General features: G+C 46.8%; 3 protein-coding genes across 8 annotated transcripts; 1 reads left to right on the top strand and 2 right to left on the bottom strand.

Moving 5' to 3' along the window:
* Positions 1-214: 214 nt before the first annotated feature.
* On the bottom strand, positions 215-5,713 carry LOC124479110 (protein SCO1 homolog, mitochondrial). Its single transcript, XM_047037653.1, has 7 exons — positions 5,153-5,713; positions 4,864-4,980; positions 4,528-4,618; positions 4,208-4,405; positions 3,897-3,989; positions 1,480-1,595; positions 215-1,195 (listed from the first exon to the last, which is right to left on the bottom strand). Exons 1-7 carry the CDS (start codon positions 5,318-5,320, stop codon positions 1,061-1,063), a joined length of 918 nt encoding a protein of 305 aa, XP_046893609.1. The 5' UTR covers positions 5,321-5,713; the 3' UTR covers positions 215-1,060.
* Positions 5,714-5,801: 88 nt separating this feature from the next.
* On the bottom strand, positions 5,802-7,659 carry tmem220 (transmembrane protein 220). The gene is made up of 6 exons (XM_047037654.1): positions 7,405-7,659; positions 7,171-7,200; positions 7,007-7,067; positions 6,640-6,763; positions 6,459-6,518; positions 5,802-6,348 (listed from the first exon to the last, which is right to left on the bottom strand). Exons 1-6 carry the CDS (start codon positions 7,495-7,497, stop codon positions 6,216-6,218), a joined length of 501 nt encoding a protein of 166 aa, XP_046893610.1. The 5' UTR covers positions 7,498-7,659; the 3' UTR covers positions 5,802-6,215.
* A 70-nt stretch (positions 7,660-7,729) lies between these two features.
* Positions 7,730-16,434, top strand: map2k4a (mitogen-activated protein kinase kinase 4a). 6 transcript variants are annotated; one of them, XM_047037646.1, is made up of 14 exons: positions 7,730-7,834; positions 7,964-8,203; positions 8,880-8,915; positions 10,142-10,174; positions 11,969-12,071; positions 12,386-12,560; positions 12,933-13,052; positions 13,428-13,547; positions 13,648-13,699; positions 13,835-13,962; positions 14,378-14,455; positions 14,550-14,698; positions 14,877-14,922; positions 15,677-16,434. In XM_047037646.1, the coding sequence occupies exons 2-14, from the start codon at positions 8,071-8,073 to the stop codon at positions 15,788-15,790; spliced, it is 1,287 nt and encodes a 428-aa protein (XP_046893602.1). In that variant the 5' UTR covers positions 7,730-7,834; positions 7,964-8,070; the 3' UTR covers positions 15,791-16,434. The 6 variants fall into 6 exon arrangements, with proteins under 6 accessions (XP_046893602.1, XP_046893606.1, XP_046893604.1 ...); XM_047037650.1 differs by lacking the exon at positions 10,142-10,174 and having other exon boundaries at positions 11,981-12,071; XM_047037648.1 differs by lacking the exon at positions 10,142-10,174.
* Positions 16,435-16,540: the final 106 nt, after the last annotated feature.

Below are 16,540 nucleotides of genomic sequence, written 5' to 3'. Positions count from 1 at the left end.
GCAGGATGTAGCCTTTTGTGTTTGAGTTGTGATGGCGGTTGTCTAATCAAGGAGTTTGTATGACATAGACTTTAAAAGGCAAGTGCCTGGTGCGGAGGTGTTTTCGCATCATTATGAGTCTGGAAAACATAAAACTATCTGTTTTCTACTGTCACCACTCACACTGCCTGACAAGTGTAAGTTGATACATTCAAAACGGACACATTCATAAGAAGTTCAGGTTTTATATGACACAAGCTGCAAATCAATAAATATAACAAAGCCACCATCATTCGTTTACTGTATGCTTTTGATTTGTATGTGTAACACGGACCATGTGTCTAATCATGAACTTGTTATGCTCCATGAGAGCACATGTCTCTGGGACAACCCCAAACCCATTACAGAGCATCCGAAAGTGTAAACAAAACAAAAAAATATATAAAGCTTTCAGTGCATGGAGTCTTCCAGGTACTGACCATTCAAACTAGAAGGACTCAATATGTTCACTGCCCCCCCACTTCCTATTGAAAACAGCTGGATTTGGTACAGTGAATCAACAAAGCAGTAAAAACCAATGCTGCGTTTTTTTGGTTTGTTTTTTCCTTTCTGTTTCTGGATTATTCTGAGAACAGAAGATATATAGTTATCCAGGGACAGAAAAACGTACATATAGGAGCCCATGATTTGTCTCACCTGCTGCGAAAAACAACCAAACTATGAACCAGTACCCTGAAGGCACAACTGGGAAGCAAATCAAACATACCAATACTTTCATAACACTAAATGATTATAACTGTGACTGTGGTCTGCTAGATCTGTAAATGGAGTTACACATAAAGAGAAAGGGGGGAATGTTTTATCACAGACATCTTAACTCTGCAGTAGTCTCAAATAAATACACCGCAGTGCCAGTGACATCACAGGACACCGTCTCTCATTGGGCCAGAGGCAGGAAGGTGCCCAAGTTCTGGTGGGGGGCAGAAGGCAACGCTTTGCAATTCCTCCTCCTCATCATCATCATCATCATCATCCTCCTCCTCGTCATCACTGTCTTTGTTCCGACATGAGGCCCCTCCTCCTACTTCCCCTTCTTGTGCTTCCTCATGTACGCAGCAACGGAGCCGCTGATCTCGCCACTCTTCTTGTTCTGGCCAAAGTACTCCACAAACTCCCCGTCTGGCCCGACCAGGTACATGATGATGGTGTGGTCGACCTGATGACACGGAGGAGCGGGGGATTTAGAGCAGGCTGCATCTATCAGGCAACAGCTGTCATCGTACATCATTGGAGTAGCTAAAACAGGGCTCATTGTTTTGAGTTGTTTTCACATTATGCAGGGTATAATTGTAGTGTTTTTAGATCTAACATTTTTTGATCGTGTCAGGCTGATTGTCATGGACAAAACTGCTGTTTCACCAACTGCTTATTACTGCTGATTAAAATTTGTCACGTATATGTGTTAATATAATATAAGCATAAAGGACGCGTAAGACTTACGATATAGTCGTTCTCTTCGTCCTTGGGGCCCTGGCTGTAGTAGACTCTGTAGGCCCGGGACACCTGGTCTATCTGGGCCTTGGCTCCAGTTAGCCCGATCAGTTTAGGAGAGAAGTCTGGGGACAGGACACAGAGGAGGACTTAGAATGGCCGCATCTCAATCAGGTTAGATAGGGGAGGAGGGACAGGACGCAGAGAGGGTCTTAGAATGGCAGCATCTCAATCAGGTTAGATAGGGGAGGAGGGACAGGACGCAGAGAGGGCCTTAGAATGGCAGCATCTCAATCAGGTTAGATAGGGGAGGAGGGACAGGACGCAGAGAGGGCCTTAGAGTGGCAGCATCTCAATCAAGTTAGATAGGGGAGGAGGGACAGGACGCAGAGAGGGCCTTAGAATGGCAGCATCTCAATCAGGTTAGATAGGGGAGGAGGGACAGGACGCAGAGAGGGCCTTATAATGGCAGCATCTCAATCAGGTTAGATAGGGGAGGAGGGACAGGACACAGAGGAGGACTTAGAATGGCAGCATCTCAATCAGGTTAGATAGGGGAGGAGGGACAGGACGCAGAGAGGGCCTTAGAATGGCAGCATCTCAATCAGGTTAGATAGGGGAGGAGGGACAGGACGCAGAGAGGGCCTTAGAATGGCCGCATCTCAATCAGGTTAGATAGGGGAGGTGGAAGGACGCAGAGAGGGCCTTAGAATGGCAGCATCTCAATCAGGTTAGATAGGGGAGGAGGGACAGGACGCAGAGAGGGCCTTAGAGTGGCCGCATCTCAATCAGGTTAGATAGGGGAGGAGGGACAGGACGCAGAGAGGGCCTTAGAATGGCAGCATCTCAATCAGGTTAGATAGGGGAGGAGGGACAGGACGCAGAGAGGGCCTTAGAATGGCCGCATCTCAATCAGGTTAGATAGGGGAGGAGGGACAGGACGCAGAGAGGGCCTTAGAATGGCCGCATCTCAATCAGGTTAGATAGGGGAGGTGGAAGGACGCAGAGAGGGCCTTAGAATGGCAGCATCTCAATCAGGTTAGATAGGGGAGGAGGGACAGGACGCAGAGAGGGACTTAGAATGGCAGCATCCCAATCAGGTTAGATAGGGGAGGAGGGACAGGACGCAGAGAGGGACTTAGAATGGCCGCATCTCAATCAGGTTAGATAGGGGAGGAGGGACAGGACGCAGAGAGGGCCTTAGAGTGGCCGCATCTCAATCAGGTTAGATAGGGGAGGAGGGACAGGACGCAGAGAGGGCCTTAGAGTGGCCGCATCTCACTCAGGTTAGATAGGGGAGGAGGGACAGGACGCAGAGAGGGCCTTAGAGTGGCCGCATCTCAATCAGGTTAGATAGGGGAGGAGGGACAGGACGCAGAGAGGGCCTTAGAGTGGCCGCATCTCACTCAGGTTAGATGGGGGAGGAAGGACAGGACGCAGAGAGGGCCTTAGAGTGGCCGCATCTCACTCAGGTTAGATAGGGGAGGATGGAAGGAGGCAGAGAGGGCCTTAAAGTGGCCGCATCTCAATCAGGTTAGATAGGGGAGGAGGGACAGGACGCAGAGAGGGCCTTAGAGTGGCCGCATCTCAATCAGGTTAGATAGGGGAGGAGGGACAGGTTGCAGAGAGGGCCTTAGAATGGCAGCATCTCAATCAGGTTAGATGGGGGAGGAGGGACAGGACGCAGAGAGGGCCTTAGAGTGGCCGCATCTCACTCAGGTTAGATAGGGGAGGATGGAAGGAGGCAGAGAGGGCCTTAAAGTGGCCGCATCTCAATCAGGTTAGATAGGGGAGGAGGGACAGGACGCAGAGAGGGCCTTAGAGTGGCCGCATCTCAATCAGGTTAGATAGGGGAGGAGGGACAGGACGCAGAGAGGGCCTTAGAGTGGCCGCATCTCAATCAGGTTAGATAGGGGAGGAGGGACAGGACGCAGAGAGGGCCTTAGAGTGGCAGCATCTCAATCAGGTTAGATAGGGGAGGAGGGACAGGACGCAGAGAGGGACTTAGAATGGCAGCATCTCAATCAGGTTAGATAGGGGAGGAGGGACAGGACGCAGAGAGGGCCTTAGAATGGCAGCATCTCAATCAGGTTAGATAAGGGAGGAGGGACAGGACGCAGAGAGGGCCTTAGAATGGCAGCATCTCAATCAGGTTAGATAGGGGAGGAGGGACAGGACGCAGAGAGGGCCTTAGAATGGCCGCATCTCAATCAGGTTAGATAGGGGAGGAGGGACAGGACGCAGAGAGGGTCTTAGAATGGCCGCATCTCACTCAGGTTAGATAGGGGAGGAGGGACAGGACGCAGAGAGGGCCTTAGAGTGGCCGCATCTCACTCAGGTAAGATAGGGGAGGATGGAAGGAGGCAGAGAGGGCCTTAAAGTGGCCGCATCTCAATCAGACGAATCATTGTTTTGCTATGGTGTACCTTTTATGTAGGTAGCCATGGCCTCGGCTGTGTCTCTGTCTGGGTCGATGGTGATGAGGAGGGGGGTCAAGTTAGGGAGGGACTGGATACCATCTATGGAAGCAGAGGAAATACATTTAAAAAGAGAAAGAATGAAACAAATGAAAGATATATAAAATACATTTAATGTGATGATTTGAGAGAAAAAAAAAAAAAACAATCAAGAGATTGAGCACTTGTGAATACATAACTGACACCAAACTGATGACAACGTTAACATTATGAAACCACAGATTTTAATCCATTTAATACCCTCAGAGAAAGCTTCTCACCTATCTCATCCACCACCTCTATCATTTTCTCGATCTCGTCAGGGCAGATGTCAGGACAGTGTGTGAAACCAAAGTAGATGAGCACCCACTGGCCCAGGAAGTCTTCGCTTTTGCACGGCTTGTTGTTGTGGTCCACCAAGGAGAACGGCCCCCCCAAAGCAGGCTTCCCTATCGACTTGGTCCTCTCTTTCTCAATCACTGACAGAGAGATAAGTCATGGATTTTGAATTCATTACAACTTCTTGTAAATCAATCAGATCTATTTCACATAATTGGGTCCTATGTGGTGCAGGAATACGTGACTTTCTCTTCACACTCACGTTCTTCTTTCTCCTTCTTGAAGTACTTCATCACAGCCAGGAGAGCGCCGCCGAGGGCGAACGTTATCGCTAACGACTTCCAGGTTACTGGCTAGAGGACGGGCGGAGACATAGCGAGCATGTCAACATCATTCATTACAACAACAAAAAAAGGCTATGCAAATGCTGGGCAGATAGTTGGATACCATTATAACATCAGTTTTATTCAAGGACAAAAAAGGAAAGGCAGAGGTTAAACCTATTTAGAAAACATAGTTTAACCTAGCTAATAGAGGACGTTATTATACTTGTTAGAGTCCATCATTTTGTAAAAATCGTGTTTTGTATGTATCGTACCCCTGTTTTTTTGGATTTGTCGCCAGAAGAGGGCGGTGGAGGTAGGGACGAAAATGATCGTAAGTTGTGGACAGGTGACCATAGTGATCTGCATGTGGAACTCCAACACAGTTCCGCCTGTTTAGGAGTGGAGACAGTAGAGGACATGAGAACGCATTTTATACATGCTAGATGCAAAGTGATGCCAATGCGTTATAACACTTTACAGCCATGCCACCCCGACAGCAAACGTTTCAGTACATTTAACCCATAAGCGCTAGTACAGTAGTTTTGTAAGCCATTGACCTACCGGCAGCCCATAGACTTTCCGCGATGAGTCTGTGTGTACGGAACCGTTGTGTCCTGACAACGTACTGTGTGTGAACCGGCAGACAGTGTAATTGCCAACACCTTTCTGAAGGAAGACACGACTTAACAATCGAAATCCCAACGTTTGATATGATAGACCCAATGCCATGATTTTGCACTGGTTACTACAGCCAGTGCTCGTTACGGAAGTCCTGGCAGAAGTTTATACAATGTAAAAGACGAGGGCAAAAAACGCATACAAATAACCGATCTGAGATCTGTGCTCATGTTATACAAAGCCGACTACTACATCCGCTCTTAACTGTGGAGTAGCTGTAATCTGCTCCGAGATCAGTAATGAGACCCCAATTAAATTTCTGTACAGAACGGAAATGACGAATTTCCTTCGCTTGACTACTCTGAACACCACGTACACTCTATTGACATCTAGTGGCAAAGATGAAAGTGGGAACACTTATATCCAGCGACGTCCAGTACAGGGGATATTTAAACCACGTGGAGGCGATTATTAACCGTATTAAATGCTTCACTATTCTTCCAAATTGAAAAAGTGGGAACACTAACTAAAATAGTTGATGCCATATGCTGTAAGGATGAAGGTTGAAAATACATAATAATAAGTGCCTTACTTCAAATATAAAAGGTTTTGAATTTAATATCAGGACAATCCAATACTTTTTCATCAAAAATCTAAAATGATTACAAAAATACTAAAGCAGCAGAGATCATAAGAGAATTACACTCAGGAATGTGTAGATTTGTAGAAAGGAGTATATCCAGACAAACAAAATACATTCAGACCTGACATTTCTGTACTGAAAACAATCTTTTCAATTAATGTGTTAAAGCATAAATCCACATTTTCACATCTTCCCTCTTAACGTCATGTTGGCGCTGTTCTCAGTGCTTAACATACTTGTTCAAGAGTACAGACTGTCTGAACACTGCCAGGATCACAGAGAGTTGAGAGCCACAGGTTTTTTACATTTTACATCCTGATGGAGAAACAGCAGCTGGAGAGACTAGCTTATAAAACGACCTGACTATATGGCAGTGTTACAGTGGGATGGCCAGCTGGACCTCAGGTCCTTGTTGATATAATAGTAAAGCCAGGACACAATGGGGAACACTGTGATGGAAACACCCGGAAACAGCCTTCCAACTCCTACATCACTCCTGAAGGAGAGATGAGAATGGAGACAAGTTTATATTTATAAGACAGCGATCACCCTTTAAAAAATGTGATTGACAATCAAGCAGGCCACAGTAAAGACAACTTTTTTAACCTTCCAGAGTGCCTACACAGTAGAAGCCAGACAACCGTCAACAGGAGACCTGAGAATTCCCTGGAGGCAGAGAGAGAGGCTGTATTTATCTGACTGCATCACCTGGTAGTTATGTGTCGAGTTCAAATTGGTTCCTCAACACAAAAGTTGCTGAGAATAACAGCATGCCCTGTGAGCTGACCTTCCCTCCTCCTTCTGGAAGATGTCTGTGATGCGTTCTTTGTACAGAGTCCATCCCAGCAAGGCAACAACAGCACTGGATATGAGAACATGGAGATCTGCTAGCCTTCTCCAAAGTAGGGTCTCTGACAAAACACGGATATGATATGATGTAAGTAATATAATAAAGAGAATAGAGGTCAGTCCCAAAATAAGTCTCAATTCATTGGGTAAAGCAGGGTTGGCACATATCGGTTTTTATGTCATCTCATCCGGTGGCATTAGCGACCACTAAATTGCTCCCCTTTCCAAAGGAAGGAGCTGAAAGAAGCATTGACCTTGAGATCGAATCTGAAGACTTGGAAGTCCAAGTGGCTCTCATAGCCTACCTGTTACATCTGCTTTGAGTCCAATCAAGAAACACAAAATGGCAGGTACTCCATAGCCTACCTGTAAAGAGCCATTGTCATAATGAACTCATTAACGATTGCAGCTTATATTATATGCAGCTAGATATGTGAATTAATGTGTTAATTATGTAGGCTAATCATACCATCCATATCGCAGCATCGGGGTCATTAACCTGTGGACACAAGACATAGACGATAGGATAAGATAAAGATGTTCTAGAAAATATATGAAGTGCATGCCTGATCTGCGTGTGAAATAAGGTAAAACAATGAATGTGCCACGGCGTCTGAAGAGCAGGAGTACGTTAACTTGAGCAATAATCCAGTGGGCCTGTGTATAAAGACGAACGTTATGATCTCTTTACAAGGATTCTTACCTGAACATACGTTGCTAGAGCGAAAAACAAAGACATACAAAGATTGCAGACTTTCCAAATAATTTGAAGAAATTTACTTTTACTTTTGCCCATTGTTTGGCCCTAAGTTTGAGAAAGTTTAGACTGCAAACTTTTGAAATTCTTCCTGGGAAACATTTGAGTTTTTACTGCAGGGATCCGCGTTTTGGAAACAAAAGTACACCAAATGGGCTGGGCTCTTTCCATTTAACCAATGAAATAGTTATGTGAAGGGCAGCCCTGCACATCCAGCGTCAAAGGGAATACAAATCGATGTCCCCTAAAGCCCCACAATACAGCAACGAAGCGGAAGTAGTGGGTGTGCACATTTGCAAGTGACATTTAGTCAGCTGATAGCGGGTTGCTGTCAGTCAGTGAGGTGTCTGCGTGTCTAATGGAACAGTGGTCACAGGTTGGACTAAAACTGACATATATCAGTTAACGATTAATCTTGTTTCTTAGATACATATACACAAAGAAACACCACTGTGCCGTAAAAGTTGTACCTCGTCTCATCATTCAATTCAATTTTGGGATTCAGATCTTCCTTCTGTCTGTGTCTGGAGTGAAGAGGGTGAAGTTGGTTGCTCGCCTGGTCTACTCTGCATTGCAGCCGAGTGGTGCTGCTGCAGGAATTCAAACACAACAATGGCGACTCCCAGTCCTAACACCAACTCAACAACACCAACCAGCCACAACAGCAATACCGCAGGATCGACAGCAACGTCACATCACCACCAAACCCAGTCGCAACACATAACCACAATGAGCAGCATGCAAGGTAAGGATGGGTAACGTCAAATAGCCGAGCACCAGATAGCTTGCCGTAAGCTACTAGCTAGTAGGTAACGCTAGTTACTATTAACACTGGCTTTGCTGTGGAGTTGTTTCTTGTGCGTCAGTCTTAGGCTAGCTAGCAGGCTAACGCCTCCACTTACCCCGACTCATATTTTGGTGACTCTTAACTAGCTAGCATTTTATAATGTTAGGTATCATGTCTAGGTAGCTAATTAGCGTAGGCTTTACTATCGGTATGCATTGCAATGGTGATGATTGGCACAATTCTAATTTCTCAAAGCTTTTAGATGGCACTGAACCCGTCTATAGCCTAACGATAATAGCACGTATCTACATTAGTCTAGCCACTCAACAAGACTGGTTTCGCTAGCAAGCTAGCTAGCTAACGTTAGCTTGCCTGCTACGATAGCCAGGCAATCCGAATAGGCTAAAAAGCACAGTAATGGGCCATCCTTGAGTATATAAGTAAATGAACGTTTTTAACTACCATCCTAATTAATTAGCTATTCATCTATATAGAGTATAGAAATAGAATGTGCCAGCTAGGCACCTTCCTTTTACGTACAATCAACGTAATACAACTAGCTAGTTAACAGGACATCAGTAGTTCCAAATGTAGTTATGTTTTTATACATGATTTGTCTGATTTTAACCCACAGAATCCAACACGTGCTGGAGGTGCCAGAGTGAAACAGGTAACTACATGTTTTCTGTTACGGATGAAGTCATCATAATGCTGTTTAGTAGGTAGATGTAGGTGATTTGGTAAATTGAAGGTTGTATTATTTAATAATGCTTATCTACCTGGTTTAACTAAGAAGTGTTTGTAAAGTAGGTGTTTTTTGTTTTAGTTTTTTTGCCAAAGCAATAGCAACCATCAACATAGTGTCCTACCCCATTTCAGTGCAATCTGCATTGAATGATGCAACCAGTGATACTGCATTTACACAATGTGTTAGCATGGATTCCTGGTTAGTCTTACATGTCTAAGATGGCTTGTTCTAGAAGCATCTCGCATTCCACATTTTGACGATCAGTAAGCAGTTTAAAAATACATTCAGATTGAGAAATCTGCTCAGGCCTATTGTGTAATTCTGTAATCAGTAGTTGTGTGTGTATTGAAACACCACATATCTGTCATGTTCTCTTCCCCTCTTGCTCTCCTGCTGCTTATCACACCTAACCCTGCTGACTCGATGCTGAACCATGGTGAGCTGGCCCTACAACACTAGTTATCATCCTTCTGTGACTCTGCCAAATGTTGGTTTATCTGTCCCATTTACACCCCCCCTCCCCCTTTTGGTTTTTGTTTATGTTTTTTTCCATTTGTAGGTTGTCTATTGTTGATGTTCCATCCCCATCATAAGCCCTTTTTACCCTGTCTCTGCTGTTGTCAGTATAGTTCTAAGGTTACTTTTTTTTGTTTGGTAATTTGTATACATGAAGAAGCGATGCAACACATGCCTCTTCAGAATATTGTATTGAATCCCATAATGGAGGTCTGTAGGGTGAAGGGCTTCCGGTTCACCTATGTGAGGGCACTTTCATCCCACTTAACCCTAACCTTCCTGTGCCATAAGACCATGATTCTAACCTGTTACCAAGGATGTCACATTTCACATTCTGGTTTTTGTTTCTTGCGATCGTCACACTTTTGAGGGGATATGATCAAATATGTTCAGTCTTTGTCTGAAGCTAGTGGTTCTATGTCAGTACTGTTGCTACGTTCCACCCTAGTTGTCACTCATTTTTCAGCTATCCTATTACCAAACTGGTGGTCACTGTGTTTCAGACTCTATTGACTCATTGGTCACTCTCAATTCTGCCGGTCCAGCCGGCAGAATTCTACAGCTAGACAAACCCAATGTGTACTATGAGGGATTTATTTTTTATTTTTTAAAGGTTCTCATCTCATCTCTAGGCTTTCAGATAACCCTTTCAGGAGCGCTCCCAAGTAAGCTAAACCTCCTTTGCTTCACCACCCAGTGTTGTCAACCTGTAGACAGGCTGGTATAAGGGAGTTTGTCCTGCTGTGCCTGACTAACCCACTTGGGGGGGGGGGGGGGGGGTCTACCCAGACTTTCTGTCCCAAGACAACATAATTTAATTTACATTCTATTGTACCTGGAGCTCCTGTACAAACAAGAATCGAATGTCTTAAATACATTACGCTTGCCAGCATGAGGTTCCCCTTTCCTAGGCAGGACGAGGAGAATCCAAATGAGGAAGTATCAGTTCACACGCTTACGGATCCTAGTGCAGCATTTACACGTAGAAGTGTGCCTACACAACCGCCGTCTTTGTCCCCTTTCTGATCTCGTTGTTCTTCTACACCTGTTGGTTTTGGGCTTAAATAGTGGATGTAGAAAGCACAGCGGAACATCAAGTATCAGAACTGCATTATTCTAAAAGTATTTCCGTGGTCAGAGTCAAGGAACACTCTGTAATTACCAGGCACTGTGCAAAATAACCACATCAGTGCTACCAGGCAGAGTGCAACATTACATAGTACACTGCAACAAAACTGCAACATGTTTTAAGTGGTTGGCTCCATGTTAGATCAGGTATCAGTTTGCTTAGTGCTTCTAAGCTTGTTACCATGTTCAAAATCTGCAGCTTTGAGTTTTCAGTAAAATAAAATGTGGATTTCTCTTTCAGACCCTCCTCTTCGCTTTGCCTAATCCTTACTAAACTGGCCTCCAGAACATTCAATGCCTTCCTTGTCCTTTTTGGTGTCTCTTTCTTAAACACTGTGATGGAATCTCTACTTGATGTCAGTTGTGGTAGTCATACTTCAATACTAACCAACCGAGTTAGGAGGCTTAATGTTTGTGGTGTTGTTTTCACAATTTGGGGATTTGTATATAAAAAAAAAGGTGTTTAAACATCAATTTTTTTACTTGGCTTCACACTTTTGTTAAAACACTGCAGTGATTTGGGGCTGCACTTGAGCACAACACTGGCACTGAGGAACGTGTGGATACTTGTAGGCTTAATCTTAGACGGTGTTTGACATTTTATTGGCATTGAATGCACACATTCCTGTGGTGTTTGTGGGTGGGGAGGGAACAGAATGCATCCTTCATTCTAAGGTGAGAAAAAAAAAAAAACCTTTGACCCAGGGAGACACCCAGTCTCAGATCTCTCCAGGAACAGAAGGCCTTTCTGAAGAGAGGTGCAGTTTCTGTCCTCTATCTCTTTCCTCCTGTAATTCTTAAATCAACATGTCGGCCATTTTTTCCCATGTATTTTTTGTGTGGTTATCCATTGCGTTGTAGTTGAATTGTAAACAATATATACTGTATGTAGCCAAGACCCATATGGTACAATATGCTGGAGATGCATTCTTTACTTACATGTATGAAGCACTTAGAAACACACCTGCCGCTATCTGAGGAGGAGGATACTGCATGTGTGTCTGGGGCCAGGTCCATCACTAAGATGGGCCACATGGACTGAAACAAGCATGACCTAATGAGTACATTTACCAGAATCCTCTGGATTCAATTGACCTCTGCCCCTCCTCACTCTGTGGGTTCTCCTCCCCCCCCCCCCCCCCATATCTGTTTTGGTTTAGTTTCTTTCATTCCATTGTTTCAGTATGGTGTGTTTGTTTTGGTGTGTCTCCGCTCTGCCTGCCCTGCCCTGTGCTCTGCCCGTCTTGTGCTCTGCCTGCCCTGCCCTGTGCTCTGCCCGTCTTGTGCTCTGCCTCTTGAGGTCATCTTTGCCCTGCCTCCCACCCTTCCAGGTAAACGTAAAGCGTTGAAGTTAAACTTCGCCAACCCTCCAATCAAGTCCACAACCAGATTCACCCTGAATACAGCCGGACCCCCCTTCCAGAACCCTCACATGTAAGTACAGAACCTTCTAGAACCCCTTAATGTAAGTATAGAAGTTGTGTCTCTCTCCTTCTCCATCTCCAGTCTCTCTCTTTCTATATATACGCATCTTTATCTTTCTCACACTCTCCTTTTCTTCTTTCTACATCTATCTTCACTCCCACGCACACTTCTTCTGCACCCTACTGCTTCATGACCTGAAATGACTGCATTTAACAGTCATTCCGCGTACATTTGTATTCACTTACTCAGCCTGGTCACCAGTTATAGACAGTATTTTAATCATGGTTCTGTATCATCCTATCCCTCCCTCGCTCCGCTTCCAGAGAGCGTCTGCGGACCCATAGCATTGAGTCGTCAGGAAAGCTGAAGATCTCCGCGGAGCAGCACTGCGACTTTACGGCCGAGGACCTGAAGGACCTGGGGGAGATCGGCCGCGGGGCCTATGGCTCCGTCAACAAGATGGTCCACAAGCCCAGCAACCAGATCATGGCTGTCAAGGTGAGCCACCTGAAGCTCAGTCGCCTGGGCCTGTCTCCCAGAACCCTGCTCGCTGTCTGGATGACCCTGTGGCGGGGGGGGGGGGGGGGGGGGGGGGGGGGGGGTGAGACTGGGACACGCTGAGAGACACTAGGGGACATGAAGCCAGACAGGCAGTCTGAGAGATGCAGTCATGCAGGCAGACGGAGAGAGAGAGAAAGAAACAGTTTGACGGTGGGAGACAGTCTGAACAACAGAGGCAGAGATACAGGCAGAGAAAAACAGACGGGTAGACATACAGAAAGAGAAAGATTGAGCACTTGAGAGTTTGTACGCTGACTTTGCCCTCAATTGTGTGTGTGTGTGTGTGTGTGTGTGTGTGTGCGCGCGCAGAGGATCCGCTCCACGGTGGATGAGAAGGAGCAGAAGCAGCTGCTGATGGACCTGGACGTGGTGATGAGGAGCAGCGACTGTCCCTACATCGTTCAGTTCTACGGAGCTCTCTTCAGGGAGGTCAGGCCTTCTCCTCGCCCCTCGCCTCAACCCTCCTCACCTCAATCCTCCAGACCTTACCACTCTCTCCTCACCCCTGCCCTCTCACCTCAACCCTCCTCACCTCTCTCCTCTCTCTTCACCACTCACCTCATCGGTACCCTCGACCCTCCATCCTAATTCATGTGTTGAATAGCATATTTATTAATGGTTTATAACGTCATTAACAATATATGATGGTAAATAAACAAAAATAAATTACAGGTATTTGTTGACTGATAGTTCCGAACCATACACTTCTGATCCTTGATCTTCCACTGTACTTTCTATGTGCACTGTTTAAGTTGTTATGGATAAAAGCATCTGCTAAATGAATAAAATGAGCATGTCTTCCAGGGCGACTGCTGGATCTGTATGGAACTAATGTCTACCTCCTTCGATAAATTCTACAAATATGTATATTGTGAATTAGACGACGTGATTCCAGAGGAAATATTAGGCAAAATAACATCAGCTGTAAGTATCCAGCATGTCTCTTTAGGGCTTATCTACTGTACCTGGCTTGTTATTAGTGTGATTGACAGAGATCTGACGGCTCGCTGTGTCTTTGTTGCAGACTGTGAAAGCACTAAACCACTTAAAAGAGAACTTGAAAATCATCCACAGAGGTGAGGTGACCGCCATCTTGTCACCTGTCTGCCTCTGGGAAGAAGGCGTGAAGAAACAGTCTCTATACTTGCACGACTAATGAGTCCATGTCATACTTTTTTCCCACTGCTCTCCTCTCTCGTTCTCTTCTACAGACATCAAGCCCTCTAACATCCTCCTGGACAGGAAGGGGAACATCAAGCTGTGTGACTTTGGAATCAGTGGACAGCTGGTGGATTCCATCGCTAAGACCAGAGACGCTGGCTGTAGGCCCTACATGGCTGTGAGTCACATGACCTAGGGTTCAGGGGTCGGGGGGGGGGGGGGGGGGGGGGGGGGGGGGGGGGGTGTTCCGTGTCTGTGGGCCTGAGCAGGGAACCCCCTCTCTCTATATTTATCTAGGAATCATTTGAAATCTTTAGAAATATTGCAGGGAAACTATAAATGAATATAATGTTTTTTCCTGCTTTTCCCTCTGTTCCTCCCGTCCCATCTATTCTGGCTTCTCTCCCCCTCCTCCACTCTCCCTCCCCTCTCTCCCCCTCCTCCACTCTCTTTCCCCCTCCTCCACTCTCCCTCCCCTCTCTCCCCCTCCTCCACTCTCCCTCCCCTCTCTCCCCCTCCTCCACTCTCCCTCCCCTCTCTCCCCCTCCCCCACTCTCCCTCCCCTCTTTCCCCCTCCCTCCTCCTCTCCCCAGCCTGAGAGGATAGACCCCAGCGCCTCACGACAAGGCTACGATGTCCGATCTGATGTCTGGAGTCTGGGAATCACACTGGTGGGTCACGCCGTTCACCTCAGCACACAATTATTCCGTTTTCTCTCCCCCCTCCTCCCCCCCCCTGACACTCCCTCGTCTGCTCCGTCACCAGTATGAGCTGGCCACAGGCCGGTTCCCCTATCCCAAGTGGAACAGTGTGTTTGACCAGCTGACCCAGGTGGTGAAGGGAGAACCTCCCCAGCTCTGCAGCTCTGATGATAGGCAGTTCTCCCTCAAGTTCATCAGCTTTGTCAACCTGTGGTAAGGACTACAACCAACATGGCTGCCACACAGAACTACAACCATCATGACTGTTTTATAATTATAGTTTAGGATTTGGGACTACAACTAAAATGGCTGTCACTGGGTTAGAACTACAAGTACACCTAGTGGTTCCAGTGTATCGGTTTGATCGTCCTTGTCTCTGTCCCATCTGCAGCCTTACCAAGGACGAGTCCAAGAGGCCGAAATACAAAGAGCTGCTGGTGAGTTTATAAACAGTTCTCCAGGCCCTCCAGGCCCCCCAGTCCTCCAGCCCTCCAGGCTTTCCAGCCCTCCAGGCCCCCCAGCCCTCCAGGCCCTCCAGGCTCCCCAGCCCTCCAGCCCCCCAGCCTTCCAGGCCCCCCAGCCCCCCAGCCCTCCAGGCTCCCCAGCCTTCCAGGCCCTCCAGCCTTCCAGGCCCCCCAGCCCTCCAGGCCCTCCAGCCCTCCAGCCCTCCAGGCCCCCAGTCTTCCAGGCCCTCCAGGCCCTCCAGGCCCCCCAGCCTTCCAGGCCCCCCAGCCCTCCAGGCCCCCCAGCCCTCCAGGCCCCCCAGCCCTCCAGGCCCTCCAGCCTTCCAGGCCCCCCAGTCCTCCAGGCCCCCCAGTCCTCCAGCCCTCCAGGCCCTCCAGCCTTCCAGGCCCCCCAGCCCTCCAGGCCCTCCAGCCTTCCAGGCCCCCCAGTCCTCCAGGCCCCCCAGTCCTCCAGCCCTCCAGGCCCTCCAGCCTTCCAGGCCCCCCAGCCCCCCAGCCCTCCAGGCTCCCCAGCCCTCCAGGCCCCCAGTCTTCCAGGCCCTCCAGGCCCCCAGTCTTCCAGCCCCCTAGCACTGTTCACTGACTAACATCCAGAAAACGGGACCATGGCATCACTCTAAACATTGTGGGTGTGTGTATTTGTCTGTTTCTCTCTCTTTCTGCCTCACTCACTCTCTCGTCCTCCCCTTCTTCCTTTACCTCCTCTACTTGCTTCCTTTTTGTCCAGAAACATTCGTTCATCTTGATGTTCGAGGAGCGGCCTGTGGATGTGGCTGGCTACGTGTGCAGGATCCTGGATCAGATGCCCACCTCGCCCAGCTCGCCCATGTACGTGGACTGAATTGCCACGACGACAAACGTCAAAACAAACTGGTGTAAAGATTAGCTTCTTCCCATTACGGCAGTGTTAAGGAGAGGAAACACCTACGACTCCATGTGCAATGAGACTGATGTTCATCTCAGTCATGTCTGTGTTCAATCTATATTCTCAAACACACACACACACACACACACGCACACTCATGTAAGTTTAAAAGTAACTGAATGGATATTCCAGGGTATCAGATCATGCTATGGAAGGCCTCATCTCTACAATATGAAAACGGTTACAGTGATTTCAAATCTGGAATGATGTATTTATAGAGTAAATCACATATGGATTATATGATTGAAAAGACTGTTATGATCGACATACTGGATTCATTCTCTTTGTGAATTTGTCCCCACACCTCCATGTATGTGACTTTATGCATTGTGTTTTTTGTTTTATTTTGTTTTGGTATCTGTCAATGAAACCTCGCTTCTTAGGGTGTAAAGCAATTTAAAAGGTAAAATCATTGATGGGTGGGGTCATGTCTGATCAGGACGCCATCTTGTGTTGTAAGGCGGCTGCGCTAACTGTGCAGTGCCGTATGTGCTGATATATATAAACAAATATATATAAATATATAAATATGAAGAATAAACGGAGAAGGTAAGCTGCTGGTTCAGACTCCGTGTTATTTCAGTTCTGTGCATATTGAATAGCTAAAGTGCTTTCATATTTTGCATTCAAGTTTCATTACACATGTAGACCTACAAGTAAATGCAC

Source organism: Hypomesus transpacificus, chromosome 17, assembly GCF_021917145.1.
Source record: "Hypomesus transpacificus isolate Combined female chromosome 17, fHypTra1, whole genome shotgun sequence".
NCBI classification, from domain to species: domain Eukaryota; kingdom Metazoa; phylum Chordata; class Actinopteri; order Osmeriformes; family Osmeridae; genus Hypomesus; species Hypomesus transpacificus.
The sequence above is the reverse complement of the archived record's forward strand: the minus strand, read 5'-3'. Positions and strand labels throughout refer to the sequence as shown.

What these genes read in the sequence shown, in the direction of transcription:
- tmem220 (XM_047037654.1), bottom strand. Translation starts at nt 7,497, where the DNA reads ATGGGCAAAAGTAAAAGTAAATTTCTTCAAATTATTTGGAAAGTCTGC. An exon ending in CTCTAGCAACGTATGTTCAG is followed by an intron (nt 7,201 to 7,404) that starts GTAAGAATCCTT and finishes TTGTGTCCACAG; the next exon opens with GTTAATGACCCCGATGCTGC. An exon ending in ACTCAAAGCAGATGTAACAG is followed by an intron (nt 6,764 to 7,006) that starts GTAGGCTATGAG and finishes GTGTTTTGTCAG; the next exon opens with AGACCCTACTTTGGAGAAGG.
- LOC124479110 (XM_047037653.1), bottom strand. Translation starts at nt 5,320, where the DNA reads ATGGCATTGGGTCTATCATATCAAACGTTGGGATTTCGATTGTTAAGT. An exon ending in GGAAAGTCTATGGGCTGCCG is followed by an intron (nt 4,981 to 5,152) that starts GTAGGTCAATGG and finishes ACTCCTAAACAG; the next exon opens with GCGGAACTGTGTTGGAGTTC. An exon ending in CATGGCTACCTACATAAAAG is followed by an intron (nt 1,596 to 3,896) that starts GTACACCATAGC and finishes TCCTGTCCCCAG; the next exon opens with ACTTCTCTCCTAAACTGATC.
- map2k4a (XM_047037646.1), top strand. Translation starts at nt 8,071, where the DNA reads ATGGCGACTCCCAGTCCTAACACCAACTCAACAACACCAACCAGCCAC. An exon ending in GCTGTAGGCCCTACATGGCT is followed by an intron (nt 13,963 to 14,377) that starts GTGAGTCACATG and finishes TCCTCTCCCCAG; the next exon opens with CCTGAGAGGATAGACCCCAG. An exon ending in CGAAATACAAAGAGCTGCTG is followed by an intron (nt 14,923 to 15,676) that starts GTGAGTTTATAA and finishes CTTTTTGTCCAG; the next exon opens with AAACATTCGTTCATCTTGAT.